This window comes from Anser brachyrhynchus (genome assembly GCF_964034855.1).
Source record: "Anser brachyrhynchus genome assembly, chromosome: 3".
Taxonomy (NCBI): domain Eukaryota; kingdom Metazoa; phylum Chordata; class Aves; order Anseriformes; family Anatidae; genus Anser; species Anser brachyrhynchus.
Genome location: NC_137696.1, coordinates 87,230,997 through 87,258,917, shown reverse-complemented (window position 1 = coordinate 87,258,917; position 27,921 = coordinate 87,230,997). Strand labels below are relative to the sequence as shown.

The window sequence follows — 27,921 nt, the reverse complement described above, 5'->3', positions numbered from 1 at the left end:
GGCTGCGTTTCTTTACGCTGGGGAAATAAATGTGACTGCTGATGGAAGCTGTGCTCACTGATGGCACACTCTCTCCCCGCTATCTCAGTACACCTCTGTCGAGGGAGAGGGGAGGTGACAATACGAGGTCTACGCACAACGTGGGAGCATCGCTCACGCAGCCTGGTCTGGGGGTGCTCATGCCAGCAGGCTGCTGCGTGCAAAATGCCGTCCTGTGTGCCAGACGTGTGCCCAGTTGCCACTTGCCCCTTTGATGTGGGGGCTTTTCTTGGGCTTGTACAGCCCACCTTGCGTTAGGCTCTGGTATACTGGGGGTTGAAAGGCACCACGAAGAACCTAAGGCGGTATTTTATGAAACAGGAGCCAGCCACAAAGATTTGAACCTCACTGAAGAACGAGAAGCTTTGGAAGCAAATAAAAACGTTATTACTCAGGACCACCTGCAACAAGGAGACAATGGGGCACTACGAAGCCCACTGTTTATTTCATGAGAAAACCGTGCTGCAGCTGGGGCTCAGGAGCTCAGTCTTTCTGTCAGGAGCCATGGCAAAGCCAAGCGTCCACACACCGCTCAAAACCCCTTCAACACCCCACTCGGGCACCGAGCCGGGCCGCAGCTGACGGCCCCCGGGGGCGGCTCCGGGGTCGGCTCCCGGTCCCGAGGGCCGATCCGGGCCGTTCCGAGCCGTGCCGGGCCCCTTGTGACGCCTCCGCGGTCGCCGGGGCCGTGCGGTGGGGCGGCCATGGCGGGCGGCGCGGCCTTGCTCCTGCTCCTGCTCCTGTCCCTGCCCGCCGCCGAGCCCCCGGGCGCCGAGGACGATCGCGACTCGGAGGAGGCGGCGGCGGAGCCCCGGGGCGGGCGGGCGCTGCCGGGTGAGGCGGGGAGAGGGCTTCGTGTGGCAGGGCGGGCGCTGACAGGGCTGCCCGTGCGAGGCTGGGTGTGTTGAGCAAAGGGGACGCAGGGGTTGCTCCCCGGTGCCGGCGGTGGGATGGCGGCGGAGTTTATCGGGAGCTTTATTCGAGTCTCCCGATGAGCTCCCCGCGCCCCTATCGCTGCCCCTTGGTGTATCACGGTGGGCATGGAGCAGTGCTGCTGCCCCACGCTCTCACCTTCACCTCGGGGCCCCACCAGCACCCGGCGAGAGCGAGGGGACCCAGCTCACCGCTGGGACGTAGCATGCTGGCTGCCGGCATCTTTAGGAAGGCCTCTGTGGGGTTTTTGAGCATTTATTGGGGTATTCCACACGTCTTGCGTATGTGGCTTGCAATTAAAACGCCATATAACGGGAAGGACTTCTGTTCTACGTAGGTTTTACAAGGCTTCCAAATGTAGAGAGGAGCACAGGCTGCCTTTGCTGCGCTGGTACTAATTGCAGCCCCCTGACAGGAATGCAAATGCAGTTCCTTAGCACATTCTTATCTCAGCATGTGTGGGATTTACATATATAACTCCTATTAATGCTAATGGCAGCTATGTACATAGTTCTTTTTGCATAGGGCTGACACTATATTTTTATCTGAACCTGATGCAACTGGAAACAGCCATCTTATATAAGTGGAAAGATCTGTAGTTTCTTACGGGAAACTTACTTAAAATGTTGCCTCATTTTAAATGTAGGCAGGAAATACAAGTAAAGGAAGGAATACAAGCTTTGCATTGTAATATGGATGGATGGTTCATCACATTCATGGCATGGATGGTTCATAACATCCGTATGAAAAATACTGCGTTGTCCAGAGAATTATAAGTGAATCAGTTTCCCTTGAAGTTTCTTTATGTTGTTTTTAAAATTTCACTAAATCAAAAATTTGATCAGAAATCAGGACCACTGATACATGACTGACTTGTTAATTTAGAACCAATAACCTTTTAGTAAAGTTTATAGGAGTATTTTTACTTAGACAATACTGTATCTTTTTTATATAGAACTATTGCCCATCAGTTCATCATTCTGATTCTCTGGCAAAAATGCCATGTTATGTGTTGTGGTGCTCCTGGAGCCAGAAGCATCCTTAAAGGGCACCATGGTTGGTATCTTACTCTATAATTGGGAGAAGTTTGCTTTCACTGGCATCAAAGTCCCTCAGCCTTCTATTAGCAATATTTGAAGTTCACTTTCTCTGCTTGTTTATAAATTTTTTTCTTCTTTTCTTCTTCTTTTTTTTTTTTTTAGTTTGTGTCTGGATAGGAAATGACAGCTTCTTTCAGATACAACACCCTGCCATGGCTACACTTAAATTGACACATCAAAATTGAATTAACACCTACTTACAGGGTAGAGGTTTAGGGTTTATCATAACCGGATACAAATTGTCAGAAATCTGTTGAGCTGAGAATTTGCACCATCTGAAGCCGTCCTAGCCCTCCCTCCTGCGTTTTTGCACACTTATATTTATTGTGCACACACAAACAAGCATATGTCATGTTGTACCAAGTTGAAAACAGGCATTTTTAAACAGGACTGTATTTAGACTCTAGACAGGATCCTTACATTCCCCTCCTTCTCTGTGGTGCTGTGATTGTTGTTGTGAGACAGGACTGTTGAATGACTGTCCCATTAATTTAAAAGAAGCAAATGGAAACGTGATAGGACTGTCTTCCTATCATATCATGGATGGGGACTGTCTTCTAAAGAAGCGATTATTTTGCAAGGCTCATTAGATAATGGTGTTTGAGGCCACACAAACTGTTTTACAGGTTGGTTCTGTTTTCATAGGATTTTAAATCTTAGCATTTTTCCTCATGCTTTGACTAAGGTTGGAGTCTTACTTTAGCATTCAACTGGATAGTTAAGTTATTGCTTAAGGATTGTTGTTCATACACTAGAACACTGTTCTGACGAGCACGACTTATATGCTGAAATAAATGTCAGAACCATAGAGACAGTTAGAGATAACAGAAGAATAAGGTTTTGATGGCTCATTTATAATGTTGGGAAAAAGAGTTCAGTATCAGTTTATCAATGTGGAGAATTCAGTGTGCTGCTGTAGTGTAAATCCTTTACAGTGGAGGAATAAAGCTTCTATGTTTGTACGTCACTGACGGCAAGAGAAATGGAACCATTCTGTTCGACCTGAGATATTTAAAGTTTTGGGTAGTGTGTGAAAAATGTAAATGTTGCACAAAGATTTAATAGCAAGAAGTGATATATAAACTTGCATTGCTGCACAGAAATAACATTTTGTAAACATAAATCTTGAATATAAAAAACCGAGAGACAGCGAAGCAAACTTTACATTAGTAAGTATTTGTTATCAGAAAAAAAATAATCTGAGTAGGCAGGACTGGCAATGCAGACTTGTAAAAACAGTCATAGTGACTTGTCTGTTCTCTTCACATTTGGAAGAACTGAAAAGACCCATTGCTTATTTAATGAATAATTTCCAAAGGTGCTTCACTAAGTTTCTCTGTGGAACAATTACTGTATCTCAATATCCTTATAAACAAACATTCAAATTGCATGCTGTTAGGAATAAAATATATAATCCAGATTTGAATCCCAGATGGAGACGAGAACCTTTTGCTTCTGTACATTCTGTGAAATCCATTCTGTAACCTCAAAGTACCATAAAAAATGGAAGGAACCCAATCACAGTGATTAAAAGCCCAGCACCTAATTAAAATACTGTACCTGGTTGACTCATCTTCGTGCTAGCTGTCTAAACCTGACCTTGAAGTGTGATGGGGAAAAAATCATGTAGCAAGGCTTATGTTAGCCAGAAAAAAGAAAAAAAAAAAAAAGGAAATGAGTTGACTGAATATTGTTTAATGAAAATTTTTCTTAACTCTTTTCAAGGAAGAACTGTAATTTGCATAGGACCTAGACGTGGCATTTTCCTGAGCATTCGGAAGACAATTTAACATCATATGCTGATTTATAAGAAAAATACATTTTTTCCTCCTAAAGAATCATCTTAAGGTTTAAGTATGAATGCTATTCACAAAGGATTTTATGATAAATTTTTCATAAATGTCTTTTTTCTCTGGTTTAGTTCATGAGAGCAAAAACGTTGGCAAATTTCACATTTTAGCTAAAAAGTAGTAAAGATTTCAAGGAATGAGTTTCCTGTTAATTGGGCATTTCCATCCCTGTCATTGTGTTAAAGATGTAACTTTAGACTTTGTGTTCAGGTCTGAATGCCCTTGAGTCCATGGAGCTAGAATTTGGAGTATGCACAGTTACATGTGGTAAGTAACAAAGCAGATGAATAAAACATATTGTCCTTTGTTTTTTTGGAAAAAAAAATGCTAACTGTAGCAATTTAGCAGTTGTAATTTGCTTGCCCTCGTTCACCTCTCATTGATTTCAATTGCCAATAACTGTAATTAACAAAAACAATCAGGCTGATTGTCATTAGAAGTTTAGGTCAGATCTGTTGTTTTATTAAATTCACAGCCTGCAAGCTCCTATTTTAAACCAGTTCCCTACATTTATTGGCACATGAGCTGCCTTCCCCAAAGTAACAATTTTTGCTATTTGTGAACATCTGTGAGATGTTCAGAAGATGAAAGATCTTCTGATGCTTCTCACAGATGTCTTCCCACATACAATATTGCCAAAAAATTGCTTGCCTGCAGTAGCCTGTTCTGTATTCCACATTTATACAATTTATAAATCGTGCTACGGAGAGGAGAGGTATCATTCTGGAGTAGGAGGGGAGAGAGGAAAAATGAGTTGAGCCTTAGGAAGACATCTCTGTTTAGGGTGGTGATAGAATCTGCAGTGAGGTAGTAATTATAGTGCTTAGGAAGCAGTCTTGAATCAGAAATGCCATTATTTTTTTTTCTGAACAATTTCTGCTTCTTGTAAGACCATAGGAAAGAGAAAGAAGAGGTTTTGCCCCCATCAATCTGAAGTTTTCTAGAGTATGCCTTCATATTTTTTTTTCAGCCACTTTTGATATTTCCAGGGAGTTAACTGCCTTGAGTGCTTCAGGGAAACCATTTCACATAGGATATTATGGTTTTAGGAAAAAAAAATAAAAATCTTGCTTCTACATACTTTAATATTTCCCTTTCTTCATAATTTCGAAGTTGGTTATGTCTTTGGTATACCCATACTGTATATGTATCCCCATACTCCCTATACCCCATGCTTTGAGATACACATTTTTTGGATACTGAGAAACTGCTCCTTATGTCAACACCTCTAGAAGACCTCTCAAATGTTCTTTATTTTCAGAGAATTTCAATCAGTTTTGCCTCAGTTTTATCTTGGGTCCCTCAGAGGTAACGTTTAACCCCTTTAATGCTGGAAATTATATACTCTTCCTGAGAAAGCAGGAAATGAAAGCTCTAACAAAAAGAAAAGAAAAAAGAAAAGGCATCATCTCATATCTGGACTTAACCCATGTTTGTAGCCCTTATTCTAGTCTGGTCTACCATGCTAGTCTACCAACAATGCATTGCATGTTGGTATGTTGAAAGGCTGAAAGGTACCTTATTAGTTCTTCCAGTACAAGTGTGAACCCTTTGTCTGCTTCAACTTCTTTCTTACCCCTTAGATTCATCTGTCTAGCCTTTTATATTTGTTGCTTTCTGAACTGACACCACTGTCTTAATTTTCCCCAGTACCACTGTGGCTCAGATCCATTGCTTCTCTATCCGTAGTCCAGGTTTACAGAGACATTAAAGCATAATTAAAACATGTTAATGATGTCTTGTCATATCTGCCTTGGTTTTGCATTAGTCTCATTGTTGTCTTGCTGTTTTGGCCACTGTTACCTCTAGATTTCTCTCATAGCTGCTGTTTTTCAGTTTTCTGTGGGTCACCCTTCCTGCCTTCCCAGTCTGTTCATTGACATTTTTCCAAGGTGAACTTCATTTAGATCATTTATTTTTCCTGCATCCAGGCCATTTTTCTGCTAGGTTAACTTGGATGACTTGGTGAAGTTAAGACTTCATTTGTTAGAGCATCTCAGTAGATTAATTTCATCCGCATTGGCAGCTACGAAGAAGAGGTAGAGAAAGGAAACATGGGGATGAAAGAAAAAAGCTGTCCAAAAGGAAGAAGCAGAGGAGTGCTAAGAGAACTTGCAGATCTCATTAAAAGAGCTTTTTTCATCAACCTTTTGAGTGTGATATACTTCCCCGATTTTAATATTGCAGTAGATAAGACATGGGGAGATTTTTTCCTGACGAATGTGATTACAGTTAACCCAGCACCCAGATTTTATCAAGCCATCCTTTTGGATTTTCATAGGTTCCCTGTCTTTTTCGTTAGCTAAAAAAAAACCTACATGGCCCTGAAGAAAGAGGAATGCCTTTAATAAAAGTGTCAGTTCATTGCCATTTACACCTCTGTCTCTGCATCCATGAGATGAGACATTCTCTGGAGTGGAGAACGATCCTCGTTTTGTGTCATTTTCAGTAAGTGGTGTTGTCTCCCTCTGTCACTTGAAGTACTGTTTCACGAGGAACATGACATCTCTGAAACATTCTGAAATCCATCGGTTTATATAATACACACTTAAGGAAGGCATAGGCTTCGTAAATGCAATATTCAAACCAATTTCCCGTTTATTATTATACTGCAAGGAGGGAGGGGGGTTAACTCTCCTCTTTCCATGCCTGTTAGTAAACAAAATACTTCTGGAAAAAATGGCAAAGCCTTCTTCTGTTTACTGGGCCTAAACATATTATTCCTGCCTCCCCCACAAGCTATGTCATTCCAGTGAACTGTGTACACACAGTTTGGCAAAAACAATTAGAGCACTTGTTTTGAATTTGTTCGTAATTGTTAAAATGAGGATGTTCCCATTGAAGCCCTGATAACGAGACCGAACATTTTCTGCCTACCTGAACATGGTGTCTGGAATTTTCCTTTACACATTCGTGACAGGTTGTCTCCTGTTCTTTGCCTTCAGTAGGAACCTCCACGTTGCAGGTAGAGTCCTGGTCAACCCTTGTTGTCACCTGTTTCTCATATGAAGCCCTATGTTAGGGACCACTGGGCTCTTGGAGGCTTCATTCTGGAGTCTGTTGGAGGAACTCCAGTATCACGGGCTGGCACTTAACATTAAGGCTCCCCAGTCCCAGTCCTAATCCCAGTCCCAGGAGGTTTTAGAGCCATTGGTTTCTGCTGACCTTGGTGGGAGCTGAAGACACTCAGACAGTCACAAGACTGGAGGCAGACTGAGTTGGCAGCCTGTACAGTGTTCTCTGTGCCATCTGATTTGAGCATGTAAAGGCCAGGAGCCCGAAAGCTTTGGTATTTAAAGTGAATTAACTGTTTTGCAGAACATACATTAGCTTCCTTTCAAATTCTTTTTCTGTAAGGAAAGTTCTGAATTCATATTGAATTCTTTTTCTGACACGTAGGGGTGTGATGATTCTAAGGATCTGGCTCCCTGTGGTGCAGAGCCTGACAGACGTAGATGTCTTAAAATCTTAGATACCCACATGGGATGGCTTTAGCAGGCACTCTAAGAAGATCTGTTTTTCCTGGTGTTTGGTAGATGCATCATACTAACATCCAGGATGAAGAAAGAGAAAGCAAAAAACAGTATGGAGAAGATGAAGAAGCTCAGAGTACAATATTTTTATTTTTTTTCCCCCAAAGGGATTGGCATTCGAGAAGTTCTGTTAACGAATGGATGCCCTGGGAGTGAAACAAAATGTATTGTCGGCGTGGAGGAATGCCACGGGCCAGTGGACTGTGGATGTAAGTGGAACACTGTGATACAGTAATCAAAAGCAAATAAGTTGATTCAAAGGAAACATCCTTATTCTTTGTGAGTGTGGAGGAAGTGGAATGAATTGATTGTATTCCACCCTCCAATTACCCTGCTAAGCAGTCTGGTAATGTTTAAGATCTTATTTCTGAACCGATGTGCATTTGGTTTCAAGCCCCTGTAAAATACCATTTTTCTGCTATTAGCTTAGTTCCAGATATTTCACCAAGCAAAAACAGTATTTGAAGTAATTTTAAGGGAGAAGATAATTTCAAAGTAACATTTTGTGGTTTGGAGAATTACGAGCTTTATGGTCTATACCGAGATGTTTCATATAGTTGAATATACCTATTAAAATTCCTTCTGTAGTGGGAAGACCAATTTCTGAGAACTCTGAAAGCGTGATGATGACTTGTATTTATATACCTCCTGAAAATCGATTTAAATATGTTTGGAAGATCTTAACTCCAAACAAGGTGAGTAATTGAACCCCACTTTGTGCAGAAAAATGGCATGCTGGATGTGTTTACTACATGCTCCATATGAAACATCCAGATGCCTGTGCTGATTACTTCCTTTGCTGTCACAATGCAAATAAGCCCTGATTTCTCACTGGTGAGTTGGTAATACAAGGGCTTAATTGGCTTTGCACCTTTATGCAGCGTCAATTTCCTCTTTATGTAAGGGAGACGATAATTTTAGAGAATACTGTTTCTTTACTCTTATTTTGGAAAAATTGGGCCTAGTGACTGGTGAGCGATTACACGTTAGCAAGTCACAACCGCATTGCCCTTCCCACTTGTTCAAGGAGGTGCTGCAGAGGTGGGAGGAATTTTCCCAGGGTCTGAGAGGTCCTGACAGGCTGAAAAACTGATGGACGAGAATGAGCACTTTTCTGTGAGTATATTTGAAAAGAGACAAACCATTTTTTTTAAATTTTCTTTTGCATATGGATAGACAGCACGCATTCTTCCCAATGATTCAGCTGTTATGGAAGTGCGCAGAGATACGCGTCCAATTACTTACCAGTGTGAAACTCAAGGAAATGAAAGTGTAATTGCCTCCGTAAAATACGCAGTGCACGCAACAACTGGTAAGCTCGTAGAGACACTTACAGACTTCTAGTGTTATGGCCTTGTGCTTGTTATGTGGCATTCAATCATCATAGGATTGCACGTCACCAGTAGCATATAGGCAGGAGCTTGTGTGCTGTGGTAATGACAGTCATGAAATGCAGGCCAATAAAAGAGACATAAAAAAGGAAATGACAGATTGGGAATGAAGAGGTTGCTTGTGGTAAACATGAGTATTTTCTTTACCTTCGTAAAATCTCAAGCTAAAATAAGGAGGTTTTCCTATTGCCTACTCGTTTGTTGCAGCAACCGAGTTGGTTAACATAGACTTCTTTTTGTCTCGCTGAGCTGCGTAGAACCAGCAGCACGCTGGGCAGTTCTGCAGTTAAGTCTCCTTTCCACTTCAGTCCTGAAGCTGAAAAACAACCTTTTGTGTTTTCTGTTTTAGCTGCCATCTGGAATTTGCTTATGCACAATATATTTAGGGAAGCTTAACACTGAAAAGAATACCTGGTGAAACAGTTCCGCAGTAACATCTTTCTCCCCTCCTCTGCTAATGGGATATTTGCTGACTCCATCAGGAAAGCTTTTTTCCTTTCTCTTCAGTACGATGGGTTATTTATTTCCTGCGTGTCTCCTGAGGTTCCTTCTGCCTTGTACAGTAATGAGGAATTTATTTCCTAAATCCATCTGGTAGTCACAAAACACCCAAATCTTTGATTATATCAATTTGCTTTCTTTTTCTTTTTATTATTTTCTTCTCCCACTATTCAGTTTCTACATTTCTTTTTGTACAAAGAGGAAGTTTCCTTTTTGAGACCTGAATTAGCAGAGCACATAATCTGTTTTAGTTTTAAACATGCAAATAGTCCCATTGACTTGAGTTGGTGAGTCATCAATAGGACGACTCACGCTCTTGAATTTAAACTGTGATTAAGTCCTTTTGGTGAAAAGTGGTCAGATGAAACCCATCCAACAGATGATCTACTGAGAACTTCTTACAAGGTTTGAGGCTGTTGGTTCAGAAACTATTTATGACTAGACAGAAATATGAAGAAGACAAGATCTAAGGTTTATTAAGTAATTTGGGAGTGGATTGTCATGATTAGTGACGGATTAGCTTCCTTCAGGTTTGTAGAGGTATTTAGATATCCAAGAGTTTCTGGGCTTTACTTCCCCAAGAGTGCCACTGTTTGGACTTCTGAAGTTATTAGCTCTTAATTAGGTACATGGAAAGAGTTATCAGCAGAAGTTTTGATTGAGAATGTACTAAGATTTTCATCATGTAGATCTAGTTTTGTTGTCTGTAGATGGTCAGAAATCTAGTGAGTTCAGAATACTGCCTAAATTAATTAAAAGTATTGCCAATTAAAATAGAGCTGGGTGGTAAGAAACAAAGACAAAAACTAAGACACCTTACCTCCTGCCTCTTTTTTCCCAGGCTCAACTTCACTGCTCATTCCTGGCTCTTCTACCCCACCTCCCTGAGCACCACAGGAGGATGGGGAATGGGAGGTTGGGGTCAGTCCATAACAGTTCCTCTATGCTACTCTTTCCTCCTCACACTTATCCTCTCTGGGTCTACCACAGGCCACAGTCCTTCAGGGTAAACCTGGTCCAGCATGGGCTCTTCAAGGGTTGTATTTCCTTCAGGGAATCTCTGCCTGCTCTGACATGGGATGCTACGCAGGCTTCAGTGTAGATCTGCTACAGTATGGTCTTCCATGGGCTGCGGGGGAATCTCTGTTCTGTTGCCTGGAGTACCTCTTCACCTCCTTCTTCCCTGAGCTTGGTGTTCTGTGTATTTTTACCTCCTAAATGATTTTTTTTTTTTTTTTGCCACCAACTGAGATGATTCTGATCATTTCTCTGGGTCACTCAAATGAATAAGCTTAAGTTTGTATTTTGTCTTTCTCATCACCTCGATCCCTCCCTATTCTGTTCCACAGATACATTTCTTTGTGATAGTGCCAGAACTGAAAAATGGGGCCAAGGAAGTGGAATTATGCTTGCTTAGTGGCTGTTATTTCTTCCTGACACTTTCCTAGAGAGGCTTGAGGTGGTCAACAGAGCTAAAAATAATCAAGACACCTGATAAGGAGTAAATGTATTTCCTTTGGTGTCATCCTTTCTACTCTCTCCAGCGCTCTGTTGTTTTACTTGTGTGAACAGCAGTGGTCAGATTGAGAAAAACCATCTGAGAACCTGACCCCAAAGACAACACTTGAAAATACATAGCATGACATTCTGCTTCAGATTTTAATGCATGTGAAGTGGGGAGGATGTGTTGCAAAAAGACAGGTAAAGCCTTAAATGAACGTGGCTATATTTGCCACTGCCATGTGGCAAAACTTCTTATGAATTGATTTTCATACTATGCACGGAAAACTTTCATGTGTCCTTTGCCAGTGATCACTGCTCTTCTCAGTGACCTTTTGTTGAACAACAGTAATGACCTTTTTGTATGAGTGAGTGGTCTTTAGGAATTTGCCTCTTCCGTTTGTTTGCAAAACTGTTCAGACTGATGCCTTTTTGTCTTTTATAGCAAGAGAAAGGTAACAAAGATGTACTTTATCTTCAAAAATTATTGAGATCTGTGCAAGGAAAATCCCATCTTTTAATAACTGACATTTCTTTATGTCCTTCTTACTGAATCAGTACCCTGGAATACCGTAGAGGGTCTTGTTTCACACTCCCACCCATTACGTTGTTGGGTGTTTTGTGAAGACTTTGGAGCTGGAAGGCAGTTTGTTCATATTTACTAATAATAGTCCTGTGAGGAGGGAGGAAGGACTTTGCAAGGGAGGAATGTGAGAGCAGAGAACGATCCTCATTACCACGCTGTGTGAAGGGTGTCAGCCTTCTGCGATCCCAGCTGTGCCCCCAGCTCCACACTTCCCATGGGCGGAAGAGCGAGTCGGTCTGTGTGTGTACGGCTTCTGTGGAGAAGATGGAGGCAAGTGTTAACTGTTTCAGAGGCCATTCCAGGCCTCACTTCTCTTCTGTTCGTTTCCTGATAATGGCTTGAATGCCAGAGCTTCCTTTAGAGGCAGTAACCCATCTCTGTGACGGGTTACTGTACAAATGCATGACCAGCATTACTGTGTTGTCCTTGTGTTTGCACAGAAATGAAATGGGGAATCCCAGTGCCCGAGTGTAACAGCGTGGATCCTCTGTGTGTGTGTGTTTCTGTGTGCAGTCCTGCTCTCACATTTGCATGTATCCATGCATTTTTAATATGTAGGAAAAGTCTTAGAGATAATCTGGAAGGGAAACAGAAAAAGCTATGCATCATCATTATATTAAGGGGGAAAAAATAGTCTGCAGAGGCAGGATCTCACTGCCCTCTGCCAAACTGATACATGCTTTCTGGATCTGAAAACTGGTGGAAAGAACTCGTGTTGGCTGCTGGACCATATAAACAATTGGTTGAGCAGCTGCTTCTAGATGGATCACTGCTGTACAGTTGACATCATGATCTAGGAGGAACCCCAGCTCAGTGAAAAACATGGGGGAAGAAGAGGATGAAGAGGAATGGTGCTGCTGGCAGAGGTAGTGGTGTTTCCTTTTGATAGAAATGGTGCAAGAGACATGTCGTAGCTGGAGACAATCTGCTTGAAACAAGTAGGTTATGTTCTCAATCTCTTCTTGCTCTGTAAAACCCTAGAAAATTTCCAGTGGAGGTACATACAACTTTAGGAATTTCTTTACAGTGTAATTGTGGAATATATAATAGTGTTTTTCTTCATCATTCTTAAGGGCAAAGTAGTCCACAGACCTGCAGTGAGCTGTAGACTTCAAGTTGAATGTCACTGAACTAAACCTCACATGTTTAAAAAATAGTTGTTCTTCCTACTTGTATTAAGCAAGAGGATTTAAAAAAAAAACCTGATGTAAATATGTCTTTGTAACCTTTTTTGATAGCTGAAGATGTTTCTAAGGCATATTCTGGCTGCAGCAGAATTCTCACTGCCTAATTGGGAATGTTGCCTGGACTGAGTGCAGTCAGGGTCTTAAAAGTGCTCCTGATGTGAATCAGTTTTTGCTCATCGTAAAACAGCTTATCGGGAAGCTGCTTTTTGGTCTGTTTCCTGTTTGCATTTTAAATGTGTGTTTACTTGGAAGGAACTCCCTCTGTATTATCAGTTTGTCTCTTGGGCAGTTCTAGATCTTGACTACTGGTAGAATTTCCTGCCTAGGAAGAAAACGAGTAGATCAGCAGTGGATAAGAGAAAGTTTGTTTTCCTCTTCAGCGGGCTCTTGTTACAGCCTGTAAAAAGAGGTATTCTTAGAGGTCTAAATTCACATTTTGTCAAGGGGAAAAATACATTACATTAATGAAATTGCAAAATCAAAGACAGTTTTCATTAATGTCCATTCCCCACAACTGCGTGTAATTCTAAAAAGACCGTCCAGTCATTGAAATGAATTAGTCTAAAAGCAATTAGCTCTGCATTGTGTGAAAACCCCAGTATTTAGAGTTACCATGTATGATATTCTCAGCTAGTTCACCATTCTTACATGTCTTGTATCTTGCAGAAAGATCAGGAGAATCCTATAGGCAAGCTGCGGTTTAAGAATGTCAACAAATTCTGTGATGCAGGAGAATGAAACTCAAATGATGTGATGGAAGAGTTGCTTAGATACTACAGTGATGACAGTGGCACAAGATCTTCTATAGAAATAGCAATGCAATAGAAGTAGAATAGAATAGAATAGAAGTAGAAATCCTGCAGTCATTCTGTTACAGAGAATACCGACCAGTGTAACATGAATTTTGTGTACCAGGGAGCAATGAGATAACCACATTACAGTCCTAGAAACTCCTATCAGGGAACGTGAAAGAAAATTAAGGTTGGCCTGTGTACAGTTGTCAAACCTGGAGGGATCTGGAAAGATGCACTGTAGTTCATTGATTTGGCTGAGTGTTGTTGAACAAATAATTTCAATTAAATCTCAGACCAAGGTGACTGGGTTTGGTTTCCAGGCATTTCTTTATCTAGGGTCAAAAAATAGGTGGGGAAAATCGGTTGACCATCTTCAGCATTTTCCACTCTTCCTGGGTTTGTTAGAGTCATCTTCTAACTGGTATCTTTGGTCTTAGATAAACAGCTAAAGTAATGGCAGGGCCATTGGTTTCCTTCAAAATATTCCAAGGTTGAACAGGTTGTAGCATTGCAGAATGCATTTTTACTTGAAATCCTTTCTATGTTTTTCACTTCTCATCTTCATGCAGCTGCTCCTCGCTATGTGTTCCTGGGCCATTCTGTGCTCAGTGGTTATTTGCTTTAAATAAAGGCATCCTAGACCTAGATAGAGACAGGGAGCAGAAAAGCAGCGCTTAAGTTATTGAATCCAGTTCTTTGTTAGCATACTCTCTTTCTGCTTCATTATTAGTGTTAGTATTGCAGCAATTAACGTTGTTAGCATTCTCCTGTATCACGGTGGTGCCTTGGTGCCTCAGTTGTGGATGACAGAGCACCTGGTACCCGGCACAGAACAAAGAAGTCAGCCTGCCTTGAGCCGCAGACGGTCTGTGGTAATTCTTGTCTCTCTGTCATTCATTTATCTTACTTGAACATGCCTTGAAATCTTACATTAAAGCATTTCCCAAAGCAAAAGCATTGTTGTATCAGTCATTCTTAACAAGTACTAAATAGATACATTTTCCTCTCCTTGATTTTTTTCCTTGTTGGTCTTTAGGAACTGCAGTCCCTTGTGTTACACAGCTATAGGTAGTATTCTGAGAGCTGTCCCACTCTGACTAACACTGAGATTAGCTTGTGTATATGTGTGTAGTGAAATCCCTTGCATACTCTTAATGTTTTGGCTAGTTATTTCCTGCCAAAATATGGCTTTCCAAGGCCTGATCTTTTGGTCTGCCATTTAAAACAGTAGGTCTTCTTGGATGTTAAGAGTGGAAAGAGTGCAATTCTTCCAGCCAGATGTAGATGTTTGCATCTGAGATCTGTATCCAGACTCTTTTACAGTTAGTGGAATGTTACTGATGAATCATAAAGTATTTCATCTTGTCCTGGATGCCTAAACCAAGTCAACGGAAGGTAGCTTGGAAGTGACAGTTCCTCTCCAAAGCCTATAGAGAAAACCTAAGACAGCTATCACAAATATCTACATAGTGAACTATCTTAAGTGAGATGTGTTCCACTCCACATGCCTTGATGTCCATTTCTTTGCATCTTCTTTGGTTAGATGCAAAGAAGGTAGAAAATGTTACTATTCTGACTTCTGCTGATTTCATAAAGGCATGAAGGTCGTAAAAGATGTCAGCGAGGTAAAGAATAAAATCCTGTTCCTTCTCATTTCTGTTCATGACATTAAAAGCCTGATTCATCTGAAAATTTGAACATAATAATGACCATGTATTTTTTTTCTTCAGAGCTGCAAACAAAACAATCAGAGAGAATAGACACAGGACAATCAAGGAAAAAAAGGGCAGACGCCATTCTGGTGTTTTGCCTGGTAACTGGAATTATTTTCACAGTTGGCGTGATCTTTGCCATCATCTTTATAATTCTTCACTGGTAGGTGGACAGCATACAATATGATTTATGTGTTACTTGATCAAAATACGATATTACTGATGACAAACATGACCTGGGGTGAACTATTTAAGTTTCTCTATAGTTTAATATTTGTGTTGCCAGTAAAGAAAACATGAACAAGCTTCTGGAGATCAGGCAGAAGTACTTTACAAAGCAGTTACAGTGACTGTTAATGGGAGGGAAATGATTAGAGCAATTTTTGCAAACTTACTTAAATGTGCGTTTTTGTTTAATTCTTTTTTTCCATTTCAGGGCAATTGTAAAAGCTGTTTTGGAATCAAAAAATGGGCGAGATGACATGGTGGAAAAGCTGACCATCAAAAGTTCACAAAGTAACATGTAGTAAGTAGCATCCCACTCAGGGTCAGCATTGCTTTTTGGAGGAATTGGGAGTCTGCACCTGCAGCTACAGTGTTCTCACCATCTGCATTAGCCACAATACAAGAAGTGCCAGAGCCATCACCCACAGAGAATGAAGTACAGAAGTCCTTCCAGCAGTTGCATAATGAACAGAATTAGAGAAAAAAGAACAATCGGATTACACAGGAACAGGATATAAAGAAGATTAATATATGCTTGGAATACTGGTTTTAAGAAATACTTCTAACAGTTCATTCACTGTTTTGGATTACTGAACTTTAAATAAAATGTGTAAAAATACTCCTATTTTAAGGTGGACATCACTTCCAGGTAGTATAATAGTCTGAGCACCTCTGAACTGGAGAACCAAACCCAAATTTTTGTGAGGATGTTGAAAACAATTTATTTAACACCTCTTAAATTGGAGGCGATGTTAATCTACACTGTATGAAACAGGGCACATAGTCTAGGCAAAGACTATTTTTTGTAAAATGCTCCTTATCTCCCTGATGGTCCTCAAATATGTAGTCACTGTAATCCAGTGTCTTCTAGACACATAGGACAGTGTGTATTGTTAGGGAAGATCAATAAAAGGTGTTTATAAGCTTCATTAATTTTTTACCTTCACATTTGCACATGTAACCATTTCTGCCATCAAGGGCACCAAAGCTTGTGAACAGAAGAGTAGTCCCCTGGGTTCAGACCAAGGGTTCATCTACCTCAGTCAAATCAATGGACAAAAAAGGATGTGAAGGGAAGAGTACAAAAACAAGACAAGGTTGTATGATGTTTTCCCCATGTATTCTTCCAGCCTCCGGCCACTTAAATTTTTTCTAAACCAGATGCAATTTGTAAGCAGTTAGAAATCTTGAATGGACTTCTTTTCCATGACTTTGTTCAGCGTCCCCTTGTACTTAGTAAGCTTCTGTCACATCAAACATCCTCTGATGAGGAGATCCAGAGCACAAAAACATCTTTTGTCCATTTTGAACCCAATTCCTGATAGCTTCATTTGTTGCTCCTGACTTCTCGAAAGGGCAGTGAACTGTCAATCGGTACTATCCTCTCCCTGAAAGGGACTGTCCTCTAGGTCTCTAACATATTCCCTGGTTATTTTCTTTCTAGCCTGAAAAGTGTAAGCTTTCTTAGTGATTCTTCATCCTGAAGCTGTACCATACCTCTGACTATCCTTGCTGAACTTCTCTAACCATCCTCAATTACGTGATTGTCGTGTTTATGAAGGTGCTTTCTATTTGTGTAAAACATTGTTTGATGCAAGTAAAAAAAAAAGAGCAGATAACATTGAAAAATGGATTGCGGAGTGATTAAAATATTTAATAGATTTTATGATTGATTTTTTTTCTTTGGTAGAAACTCTGAAAAGAGGCTGAATATTGAGCACTCCAGGTTAAAGAATGCTTCTCAGTAAAGAACATTGAAAAAAAAAATAGATTGGAGGTAGTAACTCATCCTCTCGAAGAATTCCTGTTCTCTTCAGTTCCTCTATTGCTGCAGATGTTTAACTGCACCATCTGCACATCCTTAAAAAGCATTATCATATTTTTCAGAGATACATCATTTTGTTTTCTGTTTAGTGAAAAGATCATTTACATTTTTGCAATAAAACATCATATTCAAAAATGACGTGCACTTAATTCTATAAAAATATCTTTTTTTAAAAGGAAATGGTATTTTTGGTAACACTGTCATTAGCTATGTCATATCATTTGGTGGACAAAGCTACAAGTCTGGCAATGTTAAGAAGAAAATACATAGAGAAGGAAAGAGCAGACAATAGCACTTCTGCAGTTCGCAAAACTAGATTACGCATTCCAGGTGAGTTTTTGATCCCATGCAGTCAAAGACAGACTATTGTGGTGAGTCTGGGATTAGGTCTCAAGTGCAGGTCTCAAAAATAGACCCAAACCAGTGGTTGTTACTCAGGGAATTGTTCCCACTGAAGTTGTGGGAAATATGAAGCCCTACCACCAGCTCTGTGACTTCTGAACTCTTGTTTTCATGCTGTAATTTAGGTGGGGCATAACCAAAAGAGGGAATGAGACTGCTCTTTTTTCATAAGGATGCAAAGGATACAACCTTTTTGTATTTTAATAGCATTAGCAAAGAACCTCCAGACTTCCCTGGGTTGATATTTTGAAGGTTTTAGATTTCCATGGTTTGCTGGCAAGTCCACCGAAAAGTAATAGATACATAGTCTGAGTATTCAGAAAATGAAATTCAGGAAAGGCTGAACTAATCCACACTGGAGCGTGGGGGGCCTCAGGGTAGATCAAGCAGCTTTTGCACTTTATTGGCTCGTATTTTATAAAATATGATTACCTTCTGCCTTTTTTCACTCTCTTATAACTCCTTAGAGCTTTCTACAAAATAGAAAAAAAATATATCTCTAGAATATTTGATGCAGAAACTGTATCACAAAACATGGAAGAGAGCCTTGCTCTTCAACAGATAGGGTAAATGTGCTGTTTGTTCTGCTGCCGAAGCTGCAATCATGAACTCCAAGAAGTGGGGAAATTCCTGAAGGTTACTCTGGCCAAGCAGTCATCACGCAACCACTGTGTTATCATTCTCTCGCCCTAAATGTGAACCTGAATGGATCGCTCTTTGTACCGCATGCACTATAAAGCACACAGAAAGTGCAAAATAATTGTCTTAATATAACCCCTATCAACCTTCTCTGACTTCTGATCCCATAATCTGAAAAATACACTTAATAGTTTGGCAACAGAGTGAACAGCTATGACAGATAAAGGACATCCAGAAATAAATGTTGTAAGTAATTTTAAAGAGATGAAGAACATGCTACAATCTGCTCAAGCACTTCTGACAAAAAGTATTCACCATCTACGATATATAACTGTCCTTGATGCAACTCCTTTTATCTGCAATGCCTAAGAAATTCAAAGATCGTTTTTGTTATTTTCCGGTAGTGGATTAATTAAGAGAACCGACAAGGGTTTCTCCTTTTCCATAGGTTTAAGCACAGTATTTCCACCTCCTGCAGCTTGCTGACCGCAGTGGAAACCTTATGTCTGCTGCTCACCCCAAGCAATGAAGTTTTCTTATTCTCAGGCCTGAAGCATGTGCCCAGCTCCTGTTAAAGCCCGTGTCACTTCAGCACTTGAAGTGAGATTTGCTCCACTTGTGAGAGGCACAGAGGAACCAGAAGGAGAAGGGGCAGAGGTCACATGAAAATATTGGTGTGATCTCGGCAGTTTGTGCTGCCTGCGAGAGCTTTTGGCCGATGCAGTCTGGGCAGCCTCTCTAGTCTGCTCTGTAAAGTGCGGTCCGTACAGAAATCCCAGTGTCCTGGGAGCTCGTCTCTTTGCCCTCCTTCTGACGTCCTCCCACAGCACACCTTGGAGGGCTGTCAGCTACAACACGTCTTCCAGGGGACCTTTTCGCCTGCCTCAGCTGCACCCAGGGCTTGCAGCATCCCCCCCCCCCCAACCCCGCTGCTCCAACTGCTGGATCCAGCGTGCATGGGCCAGAGCGAAGGTGAAAATCTCATCATGCTGAAATTCAAGCTGGTACTCATGTCCTTTCCTGAATTCAGATGTCCTTGCACATGTGTTTAAGTGATTTCCTAAATCAGGGCCAAAATGAACTGCCAACCTTTGCTTTCACTTGCTTTGCATAGTTTAATATCTCTGCATAAGCTTGTGGGTTTTGCTTTAATTTAGTAGTGTTTTAAACATTTCCCCACTGTTCTTTCATCTTCCTTTTCTTTTTCTTCTTAAAGAAAAATCTTTTTGGAATGCATAGCTTGTCCGTATATGATCCACCATCTGTCTCAGGAAATTTAGGATGCATTTATATAGTTATTTAGGTCTTGATGTATGTGCAGTTTCATTTATGTATGGTCTAATAGTATATGCTGTAGAAATGATCTTTTTTTTTTTCTTTGACAGCTTTATTGGCTCTTTTTGGAAATGATTTTTTTTTATGGTGAATTGCAGAGATTTTGATTATTTCTTTATAATTTAATTTAGTAAAACACACTTAAAATAGTAAGTACTAATGTTTTTTTCTTTCTTTGCTGCTATGCACACAGGAGAGAAATCACTGCAGAAATATTGGTCATTTTTAACCTGATGCTCTATAGCATAAAATAAAGAAATGATAGTTCAAAACAGATATAGTGCTCTGTGGTTGGTGGCAAAATTTAAGCATTGTGAAGATATTACAGGGAATAAATAAGCAAATAATTTGATCTGTGAATCAGAAAGCTATAGCTAACCGTTAAGTCAAACGTACAGCATTTTATATGGGTTTTGGAAATAGAGTTCTGCGGTTTCCAGTTGTTTCTGTAAAGTCTAGAGATGGATTTTTCAGGAGAGCTGGGCATTCAGCTTCTACTTTATTATGAGAAACTTGTTATATTAAGCCAATATTGTTCACTTTTGATTTCCTAAGTTTTTACTTAGCTGTATAGAAATTTTTTTTACTTAGAACTAGGTCAGAGTGCTCAGACTGGAAAATTCATTATGGCAAATTTTCAGGACAACGCTATTTTAACAGGAAATTGTGTTTGTGGGCTGTGAAAAGATAACTGGAGAAAAAGCTTGCATGTCTGAAGCAATTAAGCCCCAAATCCAGCATGGCTGGTTGTGGATAATTGGTTGTTTAAAATTACTTAACCTACATGTGTTTTGCACTCTGTCCTCTTGTTCTTACAATGAGAAAGTTACTGGGCAAAATGGGAAGATTTTAGCCTTTTAAATTTTGATTTTCAACTGCAAACCCTTTCCCAAAGAGATGATTTTGGGTTACGTGTGCCTACGAAGTCTTGTAACACAGTGTCTTGATCCTTTTTGAAGGTATCACATTATAACAACATAAGGATTAAATAATGGTATGAAGTTGTCTTGCAGATGAATCAGTTACTATTTTCATCTAACATTATGTTGTATTACACCTAGAATAATGGCAAATTGTTAATTAAGATCCCTTGATATTTGCAATGATCTAATTTTCTGTTGCTTAGAACTGCCAAATTTTAGTCTTTAGGCAGAAATTTTCCGTGCTGAATATGTGGTCCTCAGGCTACTATCTTTCTTCCTGGGAACGCAGAAAGTGCAGCCAAATGTTTTATTTTTCTGGGTAGTCACTTTATGCAAAAATAGGCTGCTAATCCCATCCTGACTATTTCTCTAGCGTTCCTAGTTTCTGCTTCCTTCCTAGTTCCCAAACTGGGAAGGTGACAAAGACAGGGAGTGCTGGAGAAGTGGCTGTGGAAGGAGGGCTGAGGTAAAAAATAAATTAGGAGGAACAGCATCATAAAATTGGTGGTACAAAGAGGCTGTGCCTAGAAACCTAATGGAAGTGGGGAGAAGGGACAGATGCTTTGAAAAGGGAGGTTCCTGTGAGCAGGACCTTCACTGAGTGGAAGAACTGGCCAGATGGGAATCGTGAGGAATATGGGGAGGGAGACTGGGATTGTGAGGTCCTGAGTGGCAGAGAGAGACTGGGAGAGAGAGCTGGGCACGTTGAACAAGAATATGCAGAGAAGAAAGACAGGGTGAAGACACTCACACTGGGGAGACCATGTCTGAGTGCTCGGACAGAAGGGATGGGGAGTGGAGGGATGAGACTGGGATGGACAAAGCAAGGTTGGAGGGGAAGACCAAGGCTGAATGGATAAGAAAGGACACTGGAGCGTTTAATGTGGCAGAACACTGAGAGACAAACCTCACAATCTGGTAGATTCATGTGTGTTATTTACCTCACTGTAAATGGTCCTGAAAAAAAAAAAAAACAAAAACTTTTAACCTTTTAAAGCCTGCAAATTTTTATTCTTATAGATAAATAGATAAAGGTAAATTCTTTGTCTCATAAAATGTTCAGCGGGTGAATGATGTGGTTCTTTCAAAATGTCATCAGTCTTCCTGGTCCGAGTGATATTCACAGCAGGTTCTCAGCCAGTGGAAGTCAAAATGACAGCTCCCTTTGAACAGCATAGAAGCAGGTCATGTGTAATTGAATCTCTTATTTTTATTGTTGCAGCACTGATTTTATCCAGGCTGCTCACGTGCTGCACTTGCTAGTCTTGGGGGAAAATGTTTGCAATCTTCTAAAAAAGCTTAAAAGACGTTGAGTTTGTGTGTTCACAGAGCACACGTCCGGAAGGAGCCACTGGATCATCTGCTCTGATCTTGTGCCTGCAAGAGACTTTTCCCCATCTCTCTATTACTCTCATGCTGAGCCTGGTAGCTAAACTGTGTGTTTAAGTGATATTTGCCAGAAAATCACCCAGACTTGCTTGGGGAACATGGAAAGACTGGAAGCCCAGCACTTGGCAATTTGTTCCAGAGGTTTATTGCCTTCTATCATAAATAAGAACTGCTCTTCTTTCAAAATATGAACACATCTGGCCTCATCTTGCAGCCACTGATTTTTGGTTCTGCTAAATTCAGCAGTCGTTTAGTGCTTCATTTTTTTTTTCCATGGGAAAATTTTTCTTCACTAACACACTCTAATCAATCACTTCTCGGTCTTCTTTTATGACAAAGTTTCTTAAAAGTCATCTCAGAAGCCTTTCTCTCTTGTACTTAGGCATTTTTTCTGACTCCCTTTTTGACATCTTCTGTTTTTTTTCAGCATCCTCTCTTCAGCCAAGAACAATGTATGCCCTATGACACTGATAGCCATGTTCAACTGCTTGCTGTATCCACATCCTAAACTCTTTGCAGAGTCAGATATTCATAAAACACAGTTCCTCATTACGTTGATAACACCCTACATTCTGTGTTCCTGGACCAACTTCTCATTTGGCCCTGGTAAATCACATGGGGATGAGTTGTTCCTATATGTTCCTGACTGTGCCATATATCTGTCCCATCTTTGTTTACGTCTTCTTCCATCTTCATGTCACTGCTTCTTCCATCTTCATGTCCTCCACCCGTTTCAGCAGTGGTGGCTATTGGAGCACAGCCACTATTCAGAGAAGAATTCAAAATTCCTTGGCCTGGATGTGAAAAGATGCTACTAAGAACACAACCCTGAATCCTGTTCAGTCTGAAGAGTACGCCTGTGTCTGCATTTTGCATTACATGGCTGTACACTAAAATTACAGAAGCAGCACAGGCCACCATTTCACCACACGTAGCCTCTTAGCAGAGAGGCTGAATAAAGGCAGGTCACTGATTCCCCCCCGTCATACCCCAGGAATCTCTCATGTTTCTACACACTGGTGCAACTTGAATAGATCGGTAGGGCATGGGATGCAGGGAGAAACCCTGCATGTTAGTCCCCAGCCTGGTAGCTGATGTACTTTCCTGGAGGACATAAACCTGCCCTTCCTTCAGCTGAGAGAATGGTTCTTTGGTTGCTGTGCCAGTGAGCAGCACAGCAGGTTAGTTAATAAAGAGAACAGTCCACGAAATTGCACTCAGAAGTGCTTTTGGGTGCTTTGTCAGGCAGGCATTGCCTCTTCTCTTTGTAGGAGACCTCTCTTGCTCCTTTGCCTCCTGACTCGTACAAATTGCCACATGAGGCATGCATCTGGTGAAGCTCTCCTTGCCTCTGCCTGGGGCTAGTCTTGGGTAGACTGGATAGATTCTTCATGTTGTCTTTCATTCTGGGTATGAAATATATGTTTCAGCATCTTTAATAATGAAAAATCCAGATTTTTCTAAAAAGTTCTAGCTCCATTGCTCTCTCTTTTTTTTTTTTCCCATCAGGACCAATAAAGTGGATAATGGTCCATGACTGTGATCTTCTCATCTTTACTTTTCTTTCTTTCCTGCCCATGGCAGGGAGATTGGCATTAGGTGACCTTTAAGGTCTATTCTGACACAAACCATTCTATGATTCTATGATTTTTGCTCAAGCTCTTTTAACCAGAGAGCAGACAGAGTGGCAAAAAGAAAGTCTGTAGACCTTTAAAGTTTCAGAAGTTAAAATGGCAAATTTAGTGTTTCATTTTCACAAATTTTCTTGCTCATGGTTTCCATAAATCATGTCACGGTCAAGCTGTATCCAGGCATCACTTATATCATCTCCAGACCAACAACTCTGATGGGTTTTATGCCTAACTTTTAACTCTTCAATAAAACTTCCTTGAAAATCCTGGAAAGGACCTGCCATACTCTTCAGTGATGTCTTAACATTTCAGCTGGTGTTGGGCAAGATTGGTTCATCAGGCAGTGACATGTCAGACCTGAGATAAAGAATTGTATCTCTCTCTGCCTCTCAAAAGAGATGTCTGTCTCTGGCAGACTGATTCACAGTGGTGTTTGACATATGAACTGTATTGCCAGGCTTTTCAAATGTGAATGAAAACACATTAAATTAGGAAGCAAAATGGAAGGATCAGAATGCAGTGTAGAATCCTTTACAGGTGTCACTTGTAAATGCAAGTATAATTCACCTTATCTTTCTGGCTACAGAGCAGATTCCCTCCTTTCCTTCCTTCCTTCCTTCCTTCCTTCCTTCCTTCCTTCCTTCCTTCCTTCCTTCCTTCCTTCCTTCCTTCCTTCCTTCCTTCCTTCCTTCCTTCCTTCCTTCCTTCCTTCCTTCCTTCCTTCCTTCCTTCCTTCCTTCCTTCCTTCCTTCCTTCCTTCCTTCCTTCCTTCCTTCCCCCTTCTCTCATTCTGTCAATGTTTTCTCTTCTTTTCTTTCCCTCTTTCTTTTCTCCCCCTCTGTCTTTTTCCTCCTTTCTCTCTTTCCCCTTCCCTCCTTTCCTCCTTCCTGCCTGCTCCCTTTCCCCCTCCTTCCTTTCAAAGATTATCAACTCTGGGTAAAAGGAATTTTTCAAATTAAAATCGGCACAGGGAAAAGTACAATGTACTGCCACTTCTCATCCTCCATTCTCAGGATTCCAGGGTTGTCCAAAAATAGTTTTTGAAAGCACAGAATTAGCTCAGGAGTCTGGGTCAGCTCTCACAGATATCAGTGAAAAGTCAGGTCATGATGACTAAAACTGCTCAGTAACAATAATCTCAAAGCAATAATCAAAGTCCAATGCTTTGCTTTGAAGCCCGTGGCCAAACTCCTGGGTCGCGTTTTGGGACCTGTGTGCCTGGCATTGGCTGAGGACGCAGGGCACAGCCGGGGGGACCGGACAGCAGCTGCTCTTCCCACGGGGTCTGCAACACCTCCTGGCTGCAGTTTGCCATCAGGGCAGGTGACAGACTTCACTCAAGAAAGTAAAAGTCATTTTATGTTTTTAGGCTTACATCAAAGTTACCATCAAAGCAGGGGGAACCACAGAGGAAAGCAAGCCCTTGAGCTTGAGGCCACTGAGCTCTAGAGCTCCTGGAGGCAAAATGTTATTATTAATGAGATTGGAGTCCAAATTTTTTCCTCATAATTGTGAAGCTATTGGAAGGTTGAGGCTGAGGCTGAGGAAGGCACAGGTTTCCTCACATCGCTGTCTGGGATTGTGGGTATTGCTTCCTCACTCCAGGATTTCCTGCCTGAGCTGATGAAGTTCTCCTCCTGCCTTTCACGATCAAATCCCAGCAGTTAATGCTCTCTGGAATCACAAAATCACAGAATCACAGAATCACAGAATCAAAGAATGCCTGGGTTGGAAGGGACCTTAATGATTCCACCCCCCAGCTGTGGGTACGGACATCTCCCACCAGACCAGGTTGCTTGAAGACCCATCCAGAAGGTGGCATCTGTATTGGAACAGCACCAAAGAGCTACATGACTTAACTTTGGTGTGATAAACACTTGACAGATAGCTCATACTAATTGATAAATGTCATCTCATAACAATAGACTCTGCCGTCAGATATGAACTCCATTCATAAGACATGCACCTTGGATGTACAGAAAATGTTGTAGGACCAGCACTTGGCCTTGTTACGTTTCTCGTGAACTACAGCTCTTGGCTTACCTCTCTCTGTAAGTCAATGCATTTAATGTATTTTTATATTAATTTCAGTGTGGGTCAGTCTACATATACACAGCAACAAAAACGATGCCAATAGAATCACATGGCAGGAAATATAACATTAACTTGATCCTGGCTGTGCTTTTTATGCTTAACAAGAGAAAATCAGGAAATAAGGAGAGTGTTGGATTTAATTTTGAATTTCCTGATCCCTTGCTGTTTGTTGTCTTGAAGATAACACCAACTAAACATACAGGGTCTTAAAAATTTAATTTCCTCTTGCTATTTCCTAGTTCCTATTGCTCAGGCTTTCAGGCTTCTATTGTGGCTCCTCTCGAAGTGGAGACTTCTTGTAATTCTGCGTGTGCCTTCTGATTCACGCCGCATTTACATTCCTCTTGTTCCCTTCCACCTTCCTCCCGAGTGAAAGCTCTCTGTTCCCCCACACAGAGTCAGCCTGCGGTGCTAGAGGGAAGGCACAGAAAGGAGAATTTGTTGATACTGCCAGACCTTTTGTATTTTTCTTTCCGTTCTCCTCTCCATTCCACCGAAGATGGCTGTTGCCCAACGGGGCATGTCTGCAGAGCTTACATACAGTATATTTGATCTCACTGTCCAAGATTCTCTGCAAGAGTGAGAAATACTCTTTCTAGAGGCCAGAAATAAGCATCATTATGCCTTGAGACAACCGGCAGAAACACAGATGATTTCCTGCCGTGTGATGTGACTGAGCTCGCTGGTGTCATTTCCAGCGGCTGCCACATCAGCGGAGGAGGGAGCACGGCCAGGATTTCGTCCTCTGTTTTTGTCCTTGCTGCCCGTGCTGCGAGGGGTCTGGTGGTCACCCACGGACCAGGGAGCTCCCTCCCCATCTCACCTCCACACGTGAGGACCAGGAAATTCAAAGGGATTCTGGCAGGAGGTGTGGGCGCCGCATACGGGGCTCTTGGAAGGCTGAGAGTTTGCCCTTGACTGATGAAAAGAGGGGGCCTACAGACAGAGAAGTGCCTGCTGCCCCACACATAGTGAGGCCTCTCATAGCCCATGCTTGGTCTTTGTGTCGACTCGTTCAGTGATTTAAACCTGCTCGATATTTCCCATCACTGGTATTTTCACACAAGCTATTCTTTTTAGCTATGGTAATGAGACATCTCGTATAGCCTGGCAAGTTGCAAGGCCTAGCAAGTTGTATGGCCAAGCGTGGCCTAGCAAGTTGCTCTCTACACAGAAAGAGATAAAGCCACAATTCATAACAGAGGGTCTTTTGTTAATTCTAGCCAAGCACACTACTTCCCACTAAAACCTAAAGCAAATTACAGCAAATGGTTTGGGAGATGTGGAAATTATTTTCCAATAATGAGTAGATATTCTTGTTTATTATTTATGTGCATATAATTCCGGTAGCAATTAACATCTTAATGAAGCCTTTATATAGAATAATTTCTTTAATGAAAACACAATTGTGAATATGATTTGCTGCTCATAGCAAACCCAATATAATTATATTCAGTTTAACAATGTGCAAAACTATTAATGTATGAAGAATATACTCTGAAAACATTCCCATGTTAGCACAGGATCATCAGAAGAAGCTGAACTTACATTTCCCAAGCTCCTGCACCACAGATGAGGGTGAGATGCTGTAGCTGTAAGATCGCGGTGGTCCCATTGGTGAGGTACTCAGCCATTTATTTGCAGAAAGCCTCTGCATTGTGAACCTTTATTTGCTCTTCCTCGCCAGAGGATTTTACCCCTTGAGCAAGGGATGAAACCTCTTTCAAGTTTAGATTTCAGGAAACCCAAAACTCAATGAGAAATTAAGGTCTTGTTTGGTTTGGGGATTTGGTCATATTATATCCACTGGTGACAGCGCTGACGGGGCTTTGTCTGCATTGTCCCCAAGCGCATAGAGGCAAAGCTGCTATATGTGCTGGTGGAGATTACCAGGCCCCCAAGCAGCAGTAAATTGCACAAATGCAAATTGCAGCTTGCCGCACCTTGCTAACCTGCAGAAAGGGTTTCTCCAGTGTCAATATATTGGACCTGTAAGTGGAGCATCTCAACAGGACTGCTAAAGGCTAGTAGGTGTTTGGATGTCACAAAACATGCTTAGGGACAGCTTGATACACATGTGAGGCAGGCGGCTCACATCCCACCAGCCTCCTCCCAGAGTGCCCAGGAGCTTCTGCAATACCTCTGATAAGCCCCTGCCCAAGAATTGGGCTTGTAGCAGAGCTTTTGAGACTTCTGGCCAGGTTTCTGTTTGATTTCATTTTTACAATGAAAGGATCACCCTGTTCTGCTCAAACCCACACTGGGCAGACCGTGATGGGAACTTCTCTGGGTGACTTAAGAGCCTGGAGGCCATTAGAAGCACTTGAGCAGG

General features: G+C 41.4%; 1 protein-coding gene across 2 annotated transcripts; it reads left to right on the top strand.

The window, feature by feature from the left end:
• The first annotated feature begins 102 nt into the window (after nt 1-102).
• On the top strand, nt 103-17,311 carry SPACA1 (sperm acrosome associated 1). 2 transcript variants are annotated; one of them, XM_080583734.1, is made up of 7 exons: nt 104-873; nt 4,133-4,189; nt 7,563-7,664; nt 8,044-8,150; nt 8,632-8,767; nt 15,145-15,289; nt 15,563-17,311. In XM_080583734.1, exons 1-7 carry the CDS (start codon nt 744-746, stop codon nt 15,651-15,653), a joined length of 768 nt encoding a protein of 255 aa, XP_080439860.1. In that variant the 5' UTR covers nt 104-743; the 3' UTR covers nt 15,654-17,311. The 2 variants fall into 2 exon arrangements, with proteins under 2 accessions (XP_080439861.1, XP_080439860.1); XM_080583735.1 differs by lacking the exon at nt 4,133-4,189 and having other exon boundaries at nt 103-873.
• The last annotated feature ends 10,610 nt before the right edge of the window (nt 17,312-27,921 follow it).

Excerpts from the sequence above, each read along its gene's own strand:
- SPACA1 (XM_080583734.1), top strand. The coding sequence starts at position 744 with ATGGCGGGCGGCGCGGCCTTGCTCCTGCTCCTGCTCCTGTCCCTGCCC. Across the intron at positions 874-4,132 it reads GGGCGGGCGGGCGCTGCCGG|GTCTGAATGCCCTTGAGTCC; the intron begins GTGAGGCGGGGA and ends CTTTGTGTTCAG. Across the intron at positions 4,190-7,562 it reads AGTATGCACAGTTACATGTG|GGATTGGCATTCGAGAAGTT; the intron begins GTAAGTAACAAA and ends TTTCCCCCAAAG.